The 14258-nt window shown below is 45.4% G+C and overlaps 1 protein-coding gene across 1 annotated transcript in view; it reads left to right on the forward strand.

Moving 5' to 3' along the window:
- Positions 1-14258, forward strand: part of LOC137370304 (collagen alpha-1(XXI) chain-like) — a 155462-nt gene that overhangs the window by 104546 nt on the left and 36658 nt on the right. The window contains exons 12-13 of the mRNA XM_068032684.1: positions 1691-1735; positions 4452-4505. Coding sequence (XP_067888785.1) covers positions 1691-1735; positions 4452-4505 — 99 coding nt within the window. The remainder of the gene's footprint in view (positions 1-1690; positions 1736-4451; positions 4506-14258) is intronic.

Consider the following 14258-nt stretch of genomic DNA (forward strand, 5'->3'; position numbering starts at 1 on the left):
AAGCAATATTGCAAAATTGGTAAAACTGAAAGGAAACACAAAGAGAAAATACAAGTAGCTCAAATCTATTAGAGCTACTGTTAAGACAGAACATTTTGAAAGCACAGAGATAGAAGGCACATGAAGACAAGTTGTTTGGAACGATAAATAGAAACAGAAAATGCTGGAAATACTCAGCAAGTCAGGCAGCATCTCTGGAGAGAGAAACTGAGTTAACGGGCAGGATTTTGTTCTGCCTTTGGAGGGGAGGGGGGGGGGGGTTGAGTAAACAAAATGACAAGTGGTGCCATTCCCAACGTTGTCTGGCCCAGCTGCCATTTTGTCCAGGGCAGGGAAGGCCAACGATGGCCTTCCCACCCCAAGCCAATTGAAGCCTCTAAGTGGCCAATAATGTCCACTTAAGGCCCTCTTCCCACTTCCACTCCAATTTTGTGGAGGACAGCTGCCAGGTCTCACCTGGTGGCCTCCTAGCAGGGTCGCGGGGGGTCCCTCCTTTGGGGGTAATCCAGGGCCCCCCGAGGGTCTCCCTGCAGCAATGGCCGCCCTCCTGGGAAGACACCCCCCACCCTCACTAAACACGCTCCCCACCCTGTCTCTGGGGCCTGGCCCACTGGCCCCGGCAACCCCAACTCCAATTACCTCTCATAGGAACATACAAACATACATATTAGGAGCAGGAGTAGGCCCCTCGAGCCTGCTTTGCCATTCAATATGATCATGGCTGACCTCCCAGGGTCTCTTCTATACTTCGGTACTGCAGGGCCTTCTGCAGTACCGGCAGTGGCCACCAGTACTGCAGCGCTGCCGGCCCTCCGATTGGCCGGAAACTCTGGAGGTGGGATCCTGTCCCTTAAAGGGATGATGACCCAACAGTGGGCAGTCAATTGCCTACCCGCCATTAGACTGCACTGTGGTCTGACGGAGGGCTGAGGCGAGTTCTCCCCCGCCCGCCCCCCCCCCCACCCTCGTCTTCCTCCTCACCACAAGGACCCTTGTCGCCGGAATAAAGTCTGGCCTAACGTTTCAGATTGATCACCTTTCACCACACCTGAAACAGTAATTTTAGTTTTTCTCCCCACAGATGCTGCCTGATCTGCTGAGCATTTCCAGCATTTTCTGATTTTGTTTCAGGTTTCCAGCATCTGCAGTGTTTTGCTATTGTACAAGACATACTGTGTTCATTATCCTGCCGTATAGACTGATTTGTCTGGAGAGAATACAAGGGCATGAAGATAAGTCTACATTTTTGTAATACTATTTTTAAAACACTGATGACATAGATGGAAAAAGCACCGAGAGGAACTAGTGCAACTGCGAGATTCCAAAAATATCAATCTTTTGGTCTCTAGTTCTCTCATTTGCATTAACATCAAAACTGTATTCAAAATCCAAACTTTTCATAAACGTGCAACTATTACTTGCCAGTTGTTTTGCACGCTGTACATTTTTTGATGATGTATTAAAGCAGAAGAAAATAAGAAATAGTTTTGTTCAACAAGGTCAGGCAGGTTCCTTTCCAACGTTAAAACCTGACTGCAAAAATGTTCCCACTGATTCTGGTGAAACTAGGAATTTGTCAGTATTTGCCATTTTGAATATCTCAACACCTGTATAAGCCGTCACAGTGAAGTGATAAAACGTCTTATAAATTACCACAAAAACGACATTATTGAAATGTTTTCTGTTACAGGGATTTCGAGGTCTTCCTGGGCCCCAAGGACCACAAGGACTCAAGGTAGATACATCTTGCTGGTTATAGCTAATATATGTGTGAATTTCATTGTCCATCTGATATGTCCACTTATGAAAATCAAGAAATGGTAGTGGGACTGATGCTTTTTGGGCATTGCATGAGCTTGCAGTGACTGTTCCATAATGTGAGGTCAGTTCATTAACATGCTATTCTGGTGCTCCTGACATATAGCACATGATATAGTGGGGTGCAGGGATGGGTTAGTGAGGATCAGCAGCTCTTAATGTGCTGCTGGTCACCTTTAACAGTGCAGGAGAGAGGAGTAATAGTTGGAGCCAGGCAACAACACAGGAGTGCTCCCTTTCAATGAAGCAGTTTGGGAGGTTGTAAAAAGAAGGCTCACCCTTTCTGGAGCTGAGGGATCCATGACGAGAAGCAGTACCACAGCATCCTGGATGGAAGGAGCAAAAAATAAATGGGGCTTCTAATGCGCACCGATCCTAGGGGCAGGAATTTGCTCATCACAGAAATATTGCACACATTTGTCTTAAGATGCCTTTTCAGCCACATTACAAAATGAACAGCACATCATGGCACAGCATCACAAAAAGCGAGAACACTGGCAACTGTTCACATAATCTTCAAATGCGCAGACATGTCCTTTTTTTTTTAACTAGCATACTTGAATTTCTACCAGAACAATGTATTTGCCCTATGGTTCATTAAATGTGGCAAGTAGAAAACATCAAACATACTGCCAACATAGCTGCACATTCATTGACTCAATGGCCTGAGAGCCTGGGTGAAATACATCTTTCTTCTCATTCCTTAAGCCAAAACATGCATCTTTTCTATCTGCATGCAGGAGAAGGTCATGTGTAACGGAAGCCACTGTCTACAGACAGAAAAGGGTCATCAAAAACTGTATTCCTTGACTCCCTACACGGAGAGGATACTGGAGACTCTGAGGGGAATATAGAATGAGGGATAGGGAGATCAGAGGTTCTTTGGTATTTTCCCTTGCTTTTAATTCTTCCTATCTTTAATCATTCCCTCATTTTCTCCTTCACGTACAAACATATACAGCAGTACTAGATCATAACACACTTCAGGGCCATATGCATTATTCTCCCAGCACTGTCCCAGAGCAATTTGGGCTCAATGCACCAGACCCGGATTGTACCATGGCTACATCCACAGTGCCCAATCTTCCTGTCAGGCTTAATCTATGTCGCCCAGATCCACACTATTCGTACATGAAGGAGTTCTGTTGGGTAGTAACATAGCCAGTGCTACCTCGTCTTAAGTTTGTACTACTTTGGCTTGACTCCCACTGATGTAAAATGATGAAGAAAGTAAAATTACCCATGCAGTAAGGTCTTCACCATTCTTCGAATGACAATGTTCTCAGACTCTATGATCACTCCCAGCACATCCTCACGAGCTCTACTGGGCTTTCTTGGTTGGAGATGTTCGGATGACGTTGACGGACATCAAGCTCAGGTCAAAAATAAACTGGTTTCTGTGATGCCGGTCATGGTATTTTATACAAGGCCAGAACAGATTCAGTCTGTTACCATCCAGCAGTGATGTCAGGATGCAAATGTTCACAAACATATCGTTTCCCCAGACCCAACAAAGTTTGATCAAATTCCTACAGGGTCTGAAGGAGGAAGACTGCACAAGGGTAGGTAATGTTACTTTTTGCCACCAGTCAGCAACATGACAGGTCAAACATTCTGGCGAGGATTCCTCAAGGTATGAGCGCAATGGAAGCCTGAAGTGTTGAATTACTCATGGGAGGCATTATTTGCAAATCCAAACAGCTTATGTTATTGCCAAAGATGGTCCACGTTGTTCCTCCGGAGTACTTTGGGATACCTCGCTGCTTAATATGTTGCTCTATTCAATTTGCCAGCGTGCCACACGATCAGTCAAATTTAAAAGCCCTATGTCACCAATCAAAGGAGAGACCACTTCCTGGGAGTAGCAATTTTGTTGGACTTTCATGGATAAATTAGGGGAGAGGTTAAACAAACTATCGTTGTATTCCCTGGAATTTAGAAGGTTAAGGGGTGACTTGAGCAAAGTTTTCAAGATGTTAAAGGGAACTGATAAGGTAGATAGAGAAATTATTTCTGCTGTCTGGGGAGTCTAGGGCTAGGGGACATAGCCTAAAAATTAAAGTCGGGCCTTTTGAGAGAGTAGTTCGTAAGCATTTCGATGCACAAAAGGTGGTAGATGTTTGGAACTCTCTTCTGCAAATAGCAGTTGATGCTAGACCAAGAGTTAATTTTAACTCTGGGACTGATTTGTGTTAACCAAAGGTATTAAGGGATATGAGGCAATGGTGGATGTATGGAATTAGGTCACAGATTAGCCATGATCTCATTGAATGGTGGAACAGGCTTGAGGGGCTAAATGGCCTCCTCCTGTCCCAATGTTTCTATGACGGCTGTTTCTGAGATAGTTGAGAAGAAAACAGACAACTTGATTGGCTGGATTTCCATGAATGACATCTTAGTGGGTGGAGATTTCTGGAAACTAAGTTTATATGGTAGCCCACAATCTGAGGACACAGAGCAGTCAGTGTGTTTGAAACACATAGTCACCAGCTGACTGGTGACACTAAACCAAAGACAATATCAAGTGTGGAAACCCAAAAAATATTGACAGTGTTGTATTGTGTCTTTTAAACTTTATTATTGAATGGGGAAATAAATATGCCTATTGTCAAATTTTTATCATTTCTTTCAAGGGGCAAAAAGGAATGACTGGTCAAAAGGGAGCTGAAGGGCAGCCTGGAATACCGGTGAGTGATAGTACTTTTCCCCAATATTTAAAACAATAGTTTCCCCCCTCTTTCGGTCTTGCTGCAAAACACACTCGCAGGCCAAAGGAGAAAACCCAAATGTTATTGTATCAGAAATCTGACCATCACACTCACTGCAGCCATCAGGAGCAATATATTTTCTGCTAACATGTTGGACCTGCCTACCTAGCCCCTGAAATGGTGTCTATATCTGTTAAGGATGTACAAATCAAATCTGATTTGGGAAATAAGCCACCTGTTCATAGCATGTGCCCCTAACACAGAGCACAAAATAAGTGTCCTTTAGACTTCAGTATAGGTACTCCTCCAAAGTATTTGCATTTGACATTAAATACCTTTTCTCCAGAAACATAGCTCATTATCTCTTAAAATTTATGTTACTATATTATTTTGCTTCTTTCTATGTATCCTTCAAAAATCAGTAGTTGAGATGTCAGACTCCCAGCTAGATCTTCACATGAGAAATGATGTTAGGTCCTTCAAGGCACTTAGATTCTCCAGACAAGCAGCTGAATTTCTAGGCCCCGCCAACAGCGGGAACAGAGGTGGAAAGGACCTAAAAATTACGAGGCCGACCAGCATGCCAGCTTCCTAACCCTATTCCCAATGTCGGCCATTTTGGCCAACAGGGGTTCAGGGCCCAGGAAGGCTGCCCGCCCCCATGAGATGGGCAGGCAATTGGGCTACCTTGTTAAAGGTAATGGAGGCCAACTGGTATTTTCCAGTTTGTCTCCAGTATCCCAAAGCAGATCAACTGCCTGGAGGTGGGCACCCAGCAGCTGTAGGCCCCTGGTAGGCCTACAGGCCTTCCCTGCCTGCCTCGTGGGTGTGCAGCCAGAGGCTACCCTGTAGAGGGGCTCCCACAACCACCCCATAATGCACAGTGGTGGCCTGGCTGCTTTTTGTAATTTTTAATTAAAGTTTTTAATAAGTGGCTGAGAGGGCACCTTCTTGTTGAGGTTCCCTCCCAGTTACTGATCTTGTACTGCAGCCAGGTGCTCCTCTGAAGCTGGGAGGCCTCTGATTGGCCCTCCAGTTTCGAGAACCTGTCTCCAGGCCAATTAAGGGCTTATCCATCTGAAAATCCTGACTTTAATTATTTTCCCACTGGAGGTGGGTTCCGGACCCGAAAACAGTCCCAATTCCTGTTTCCTGCCTTTGTGGGGAAAATTCAGCCCAAGAATGTGATACCTTTTCTGAATCCTCATTTGAAATACTGTTACAATGATTTTATCTCATTAGTTAATCAATGTCCATCTCCTTCCAGAAAAGGAATTTTGAATGCTCTGGTTAAGGGTATCAAGGGATATCGAACAATGGTGGGAAAATGGAGTTAAGGTTCCGATTAGCAATGATCTACTTGACTGGAGGAACAGGCTCAAGAGGCTAAACGATCTACTGCTGTTCTTGGCTTCCTGTTCCTTCTCTCAGGCAAGCACTGGAGTCCTTTATAAACAGTGAATTTATGCAGTGTGTTCCATGATATTTAACTCCTTGGTCTGTTCAGGCATCTGAAACAAGTTTTCAGAATCCTAGAGGTCTGTGACCCTTTTGGTGCCTCCATTCCCTTTGCATCAGTGCTCAACTGAGGTATGAAGGAACCCCACTGGTCATTAGCCGCTGTAGCAGCAGGTCGCTTCTATTTCCCTGGAACCATACTGAATCCTGACTCTGGACAATGGAGTGATAGGATGTTGGACTACTTCAAGGTAAAGGAATCATGACAGTGAGTGAAACCCTTTCCTGTTCATGAACGATACCAAACAGTCATACAGCTCAGGTAAATCAGCACTTTACCTCTGAGGTGAGACCAGGAGAACAACCGTGCTTCAGAGCTGAAGTCCCCTGCTCAAGAGAACAATGCATTTTTCACCCTTTTAATTCAATGGTATACAACCAATTGCGTGATTTGATTTAATGTTCCCTTATGTAGTTTGAAAGGAGATAGAGACATAAAAGTTGAGGGCTGTCATGACTCCCTCTAGTGGAAATAGGCTGTATCACTGCAGGAGTTCCTCAGGGTAGTGTCCTAGGCCCAATCATCTTCAGCTGCTCCATCAACGACCTTCCTGCAATCATAAGGTCAGAAGTGGGGATGTTCGTTGATGATTGCACAATGTTCAGCACCATTCGCAACTCCTCAGATACTGAAGCAGTCCGTGTAGAAATGCAGCAAGACCTGGACAATATTCAGGCTTGGGCTGATAAGTGGCAAGTAACATTTGCCAGGCAATGACCATCTACAACAAGAGAGAATCTAACCATCTCCCCTTGACATTCAATGGCATTACCATCGCTGAATCCCCCACTATCAACATCCTAGGGGCTACCATTGACCAGAAACTGAACTGGAGTAGCCATATAATTACCATGGCTACAAGAGCAAGTCAGAGGCTAGGAATCCAGCGGGTGAGTAACTCACCTGACTCCCCAAAGCCTGTCCATCATCTACAAGGCACAAGTCAGGAGTGTGATGCAATACTCTCCACTTGTCTGGATGGGTGCAGCTCCAACAACACTCAAGAAGCTCGACACCATCCAGGACAAAGCAGTCCGCTTGATTGGCACCCCATCCACACACATTCACTCCCTGCACCACCAACGCACAGTGGCAGCAGTGTGTACCATCTACAAGATGCGCTGTAGCAATGCACCAAGGCTCCTTCGACAGCACCTTCCAAACCCGCGACCTCTACCACCTCAAAGGACAACAGCAGCAGATGCATGGGAACATCACCACCTGCAAGTTCCTGTCCAAGTCACACACCATCCTGACTTGGAACTATATCACCGTTCCTTCACTGTTGCTGGGTCAAAATCCTGGAACTCCCTTCCTAACAGCAGTGTGGGTGTACCTACCTTACGTGAACTGCGGCGGTCTAAGAAGGCAGCTCACCACCACCTTCTCAAGGGCAATTATTGATGGGCAGTAAACGCTGGCATAGCCAGTGACGCCCACATCCCATGAATGAATTTTTTTTAAATGTCTGGAGTGAGCAATTCAACAGCATCTTAAGGGTAGCATACCATTATTTATGGTGAAGCCTGTACCAGATGTTTCCTATGGTGTTGAACAAACCTGGCCTCCCTGTGGGCTCATTCTCCTACTCCTCTGCTTCTTCATCATGAACAAAGTAAAGAGAAATTCCCAGTTGAATCATTCTTCTCTCCTGTACTGAATGGATTTGAGGGGGAAAAACACAGGAATGAGAGAAATGCTGAGATAAATGAACGGTAAAGCTTCCACAAAATAAAAATAAAAAATCTTTGTAACAACGTTTCAACTATTACAGTATGTTGTGAAGGAGGCCCATTAAAGTTCTATCTGTCTATCGCCAACTAGCAACCAGAACCAGCTCTTCTATGCAAGTGTTCATTCAATGAGGTGGCCCACAAGCGATGGGGAACAGTAGTGGAGTAGCGGGTATTTAAGCTTAGTTTAGGATGAGGTGGATAGGATTTCAGCAGTACCCCTGGCTGCTCACCGCACCACTCCAGGAAATTGCAGACAGATCTCTTCAGGTGTGGGGTCATTGTACTGGAAATCCACACCCCACGTTTCCCTCTCAACCACCCCAAATCTGCCACAAAACAGGAAGAAAACCAGAGGAAAATCTAGGCCTCAGTGTCATGCTGTAAATGAAACCAGTCGTCAGGTATTCTGCTACCAGCTACTCCACTTCTGTTCCCCATCACTTGTGGCCCACCTCAGTGAATGAATGAACACTTGCATAGAAGAGTTGGTTCGGGTTGCTAGGTGGCAATAGACAGATAGAACTTCAATGGGCCTCCTTCACAACATAATGTAATAGTTGAAACGTTGCGACATAGATTTTTTGCTTTGTGGAAGCTTTACCTTAAATTTATCACAGCATTTCTCTCATTCCTGTGTTTTTCCCCCCCACAATTCCATGGAATTCAGAAAATTAAATATTCACATTTGCAGAGCTTTTGATAGGGTATGGCACATCCTTGAAAAGCTGGTCAGTTGTGACGGATCTCATCATTTTATTTTCAAATCATGTACAGATCTTAGAAGAAAACATAAATCTCAGGTAACATAAATGGAGTTCTATATTCTTATCACAGTATCTATTCAGTGAATGCTCAGGAAAGTGTGCCTAACCTCATGTTTTGCTCACCATCAATGATCTGACTGATGTCATTAAAAGTAATGTTATATTCTTTGTTGATGACACAATTGCTACAGGAACTAACATCCAATACTCAGTGATTGAGTCATTGAAGGCAGATTAATCAGTGCAGGGACAAATGGTATGTAATCTTCAGATGTGAGGGGCTGGATTTTCGTTACGGAGGCGGGAAACCAGAGTCGGGTCTGGTTTTGGGTCAAAAACCCACCTCTGGTGGGAAACTGATTTGGATTCAGATTTTCAAATGGGTAAGCCCTTAATTGCTATGAAGACAGGTTTACTGTCCACTTAGAGCCAGTGGGGCTGGGATTGGAGATGGGTCAGATCAAGTGAGGGGCTGATGTAGATTCCCCATGGCAGCCATCACTGAGGCTGCTGGTTGTCTTGAGGGAGCAAGCTGCCTTCCACAGCACCAGAGGCAAGAGCGATGTAATGGGGAGCTGGAGGCCTAGCACTAAGGGCAGGCCAGACCCTCACTTCATCAGTGCTGACCTGGGTCTAATGCTGGAGGCCATGAGGGAGAAGAGGGAGGTCCTCTTCAGGTAGGGTGGCAGGAGGAGGCCACCTCGTCGTGCAGCAGGGGCATCCCTCCATTCAGAATTATCCCCCTCCGCCTCTGCTTCCTCTTCTCTTACCTCCTGATGCTCCCCTGATGAGCTGTCCCCTTCCAGGGCCTCACTGTCCTCAAGGTCCGCACCTCTCTGGAGGGCCATGTTATGCAGGGTGCAACAGACCACCCCAATGACCCTGCCTGATGGCCTGATGAACTGCCAACTGCGAGATGCCACCTAGGTCTGCAGTTCATCCCTGAAACAACCTGGTTGTATAAAAATTCAGGGCGATGAAGACCTTGACTGCTGGAGGAAAGGGACTGCCATGGGGGCCGCGAAGCCTCAGGTCATTGTGGATCAGAGCACAAAAGACTGAGGCAATCTGCCTGGATAAGCACAGCCTCCAACGCCATTGGTGCTCTGTCATTTGCAGGTAGCTGACTCTTAGGTAGTACACCGGATGTGCTGGGTAGTGCTTTTTTTCCCTTCCAGCCCTCGCTGTGCTCCTCTGTCCTCCTGCTATCCAGGAGGTTACATCTGCTAAAGTTCATCCAGTCTGCCCTGTCCAATGTCAGAGTAGCCTGTTCTCATCTGAACTCCCTCCGCTGGGCTTTCTCTGCCAACCTAAGGTGCCCAAGTGACGCCATCTGCCTCTTGTCCCTCTCCGGATTCCTACCACTCAACACTGAAAAAAGCAAGTCTTACAGTTCCAGCAGTGGCTCTTTTGAAGCAGCTGAGCTTTTATTTTGGGCCTGTGCATTATGTTAATCATCCCTACCCATAGTTCTCTTGGCCCCCACAGTGGTCAGGACTTGTATAGCCTGCCGTGTTCCAGATGTGGCGTTTTCCCCGTTCCCTTCCTTTGAAAATCCCAAACTGCTGCTGACAATACTGTTAGTGAGCTGAACATGCATTTAATTGGAGGTGTGCGGGGTTGCCGTTCCCTTCCTATTAAAAATAGCTTCGCGTTCCGGAGGTGGCGGGACCCAGTGTCAACCTCCGAGAACGCAATCTTCAAGTCGCACAGCCACCCGCTCCCGCCCCCGCCCCCAGCGGGATTCAAAAATCTGGCCTGCGGTGACAAAGTTAGTCACCAAGACGACCGTATTGATCGTGGTGATGATGCTTTGTTCATTTATAGACATGCAGTTCCTTGGCTTAATAATTATCCAGCTATGCCAGAGCAAAGAAGGTAGCAGCAATAAGGTTTGGCCTTATTTGCTGAAGTACTTTAATGTTTTGTCGGTTTCTGGAGGATACTCACTTCTTTCTCCTCAACGTAGTTACAGTGCAAAGTCATGCAGACTAATGTGTAGGAGAAATGTGTTTGAGCTACCAACCCTATATCCATTCATAAATAGAGTCGTATCCAACTGTTCATGCTGCTCAAGCCAGAGGTCCATCAATACAAGTTCAGGAGCTGCTACAGCTGCATATCAGCATTCTGCATCAATGTACAGTTTGTTGGAGTAACAGCGGTGAAAGCTTGCCACATTGGGTTTAATTTTCCCAATGTGTGCCTGCTACCAAGGCAAACAGAAAAATCACTATTTGCCCATAATTTTGCATCCATTATTTCAATAGCAGCACAGATAACGAGCCTGTGATTTTCTTATACGAGATGTCAGCAAATGAGGCTCCGCTCTACTAGCGTACACTCAGAAAATGTAAGCTGTAATTTCTCCTGCTGGTGGAGCACTCTCCCAGACAGTGGTGCTGCCTGTGACTGTCACATTTTGTGCCTGTCTCCTAATGCAGAATTATCCATCACTTGCCGATCCTCAAATTCTTGAGTATGCAAGAGGCATTGGGAAACTAGAACCCTGATTGTAATTCAGGGTAGGAATCAAGGTTGGGAAGTGGGGAGGGATGGCAAGCTCAGCCACATGACACCTGGCAGATTTTAACTCTATGCCAGCAGATTAATTTCCAATCGGAAACGAGCAAGAAGCCACACAATGTGGGCAGCAAGAGCCCTTTACTGGGGACTGACACTCAGGTGAGTTGCAGGCCTTGCTATCAGGAAGGTGATGGGGGGGGGGAGGGGGCGTGGGGGGGGCCTTAAACTTTCCTTGTGGGGTGGTTCCTCCTCACCCCACACAGAAAGTATTTTTTTTAAAGAGACATAGAAAGACTAACTGTTGTGTGTGCACACCTTTGAGCTGTGGCAGTGTTATCAAGACAGCAGCGTAAGAGCTGGGATGTAACTCACCATGTGGCCTCTGGGTTGGGGGCAGTCTTCAGTATCTGTACAGTGAAGATCTGTCTGTTCATGCAGAACTATCGCTAAATAAAGAGTCCACGATACTGCGTTACTGATTCCCATCTTAAGTGGTCAGTGCTTTGTGTATAGTAGCAGCTAACACAGAGGCTAAAATGCAACACCTTCCTTTTTGAAATTCTTTTAGGTTCAACCAATGTACCCATTTGGTTAACTTGGCCAGAAATCCACAACTCTTCTCTGCTGAGGCTCACGGACAAGGTAGCAATTGGGTCCCAATCATGGGAACCCCATCTGCAATTTAAAGAAGGACCCCTCTGGTTTCTGGGGGTGCCCTTCCTGCCTGCTCAGAAGAGCAAGTTTAAATCGTAGCTGCTGGATGTCAGTGGGTGCATCCCATGATAATTTTAACTGCCCACTTGCCCAGGCAGGCAGGGTTAAAATTGTGCTTTAGGTGTTCCTCCTGGCTTCCCAGCAGAGTTTCTCCCAAGTCTTTCAGTGCTTCCGGTTACCAGGTAAAAAAGTAGATAGGACCCCCCTTTATAGTCTCATTGGAAAATACTTTAAGATGTAATGCATGAGATTTCTATCCTTATGTTCTATTATGTCACTGATATTGAAAGAGTTTGGCCTTAAGTGAGAAACTCTTACTGTCGCTAACGGGGATTTATAAAACTGTCTGCTCATTTGAAGCACAGGCCAGCTCTCCTCAAGGTAATGATCTAAAACATTGCTATGGATCATTTTGGAAAAGACTTTCAATCCATTTCCCTTTGAAGTGATATGCATTAATCAGTTGAACAAATTGTCTGAAGCACGTTCTTCTGAAGGTGAAGGCGATGACTGCACAGTTACTGTACTTTCTCTAACTCACCTCTGAAGGAGCATTTTGGGGCCAACTAATATGTTTCTTTTGAAACTGTGTAGTTATTTTCTTGGATTCTTACATGGCCCTTGAATATCAGAGATTCTTTTACAAAATTATGTGATCCTCTCCAGAAAGATTCTTTGTTTTTAGAAAATTATATGTTTGGATTCTGCTTGTAGAAATCTCTAATTTGCATGAAAAAAAAGCTACGATGATGCGGCAAATGGGAGCAAAAAGACATAATGGGCATCCCTCAAATTCCGTTTTTAAATCAACCAGTTGCTCTCCCATTGTGCGGGGAGTTGAGAACAATTGTAGTCTTTGCTTGAATTGGGATTAGATAGCAGGGGATAATTGGAGCAGCACCCTCCCTCCCCCACCTCCATAATATGTAAATCAGACCCCATTTTTAAAGTCATATATTCTGTCCTTATTTTTATCTATTAGTTTGGTTTTATATTTTTATTTATAGTTAAATAGCAAAACTTAAAGCTGGGAAGTAGAGAAGTAGAGTTGGTTGTATTATAGGAGTTTCTCTGCAGAGCTGGGAGTTGCAAAACTGAGCCTCCCCCTGGTAGGGGTATGTAATCACAGTGTAACAAGTTTATACAACCACTTTCTATTATAAATATGGACATAGGAATTGATCATGGGAAAAGCTTGACATCAGGAAGTAAAGTTTTGCTGACAAGAAGTATGTGCAGGAATACAAATTTTAATAGATGATAGATGTATGCTTTTTTAACCATCTGTATTTTGCTTCAGACACTTAGTTTGACAGCAAAATTGTTTCACTGGCATATGCTGTGCCCACTAACCCGAGAATTTTTTTTTGAGAAGCCCATCTTTAAATGCAACAATGTTGTTAAGAACCAAAAACAGGAAGTGTTGGAAATACTCAGCAGGGTCAGGCGGCATCTGTGGAGAGAGAAACAGTTAACGTTTCAGGTCTGTGACCTCTCATCAGAAAGTTCAGCAACTGGTTTGATAGTTTACGATGCAGCAGTTATCAGGACTGGATGCTCTATTGCACAATTCCTACTATGAAGGAATTTCTAGTAAAACATCCATTCATTCATGCCAGCATTTCCAGCTAGCCATTATTTTACATTGCAACTCCAGTCCCACACAGTGGACAGTAAAACCAAAGATGAACATCATCAAAACGAGTACCCGCCTCCTTCCAAAGGTAACGCCTTTGTGAAAGCCAAGACACATTCGTCTTCGGCTGACTTCAGTTCCTAGTCATCCATGTCCACCCCCTTCACAGGAAAGGTAACAACAGCAATCGTGCAACCATGTCAGTGCCAGGGCCCCAGTCAACTTGGCCATCGCCCTCAAGTACTCAAATGCCAAGATTCTTGAGCTGGTGGGTAATGGGTGTGGGACAATGCGACAGTGTGCACCATTTCACCCATTCTCAGCTTGCCATCTGCAACGACCAGCAGCCCAGCTCGCTAGGGGGTAGGGGGTGTGTGGGTGGGGTTGGTGTTGAGGGGGTGTCAACCACGCCCAGGGCAGTATTCTGCCCAACTTGCATATCCTGCCCAAGAAATGTGGCTCTAACCCAACCGTGGGGGCCAGAAAGTCAACCAGTAAGAAGGGCTTACAGGAGCAACAGGAGGTCTAGAGGTCCCGAGGGGGAGTGGGGTTGGGGGATGACAGGGCTGCCTGAACCAAGTTGCAGAAATCATGAAAGGACAGGAAAAGAAATGAAAGGTACCATTTATATACAGACACGTCACTCACGTAATTGCACTTGAACGAGGTGCAAACAACTGACTGAAGCTGCTTGAACCGCCTAAAATGGTCAGAGCACTTAATAAGTTATAAACGGCGCCTTCATAATTGACTCCTGTACTGACTCCGTTTGTGCAATTATAGGCAGTTGCCCATGATAAGCATGGACGTTGTAAGTGGTGGGGACTGTACTTCTTG

Source organism: Heterodontus francisci, chromosome 5, assembly GCF_036365525.1.
Source record: "Heterodontus francisci isolate sHetFra1 chromosome 5, sHetFra1.hap1, whole genome shotgun sequence".
In the NCBI taxonomy this organism is placed as follows: Eukaryota; Metazoa; Chordata; class Chondrichthyes; order Heterodontiformes; family Heterodontidae; genus Heterodontus; species Heterodontus francisci.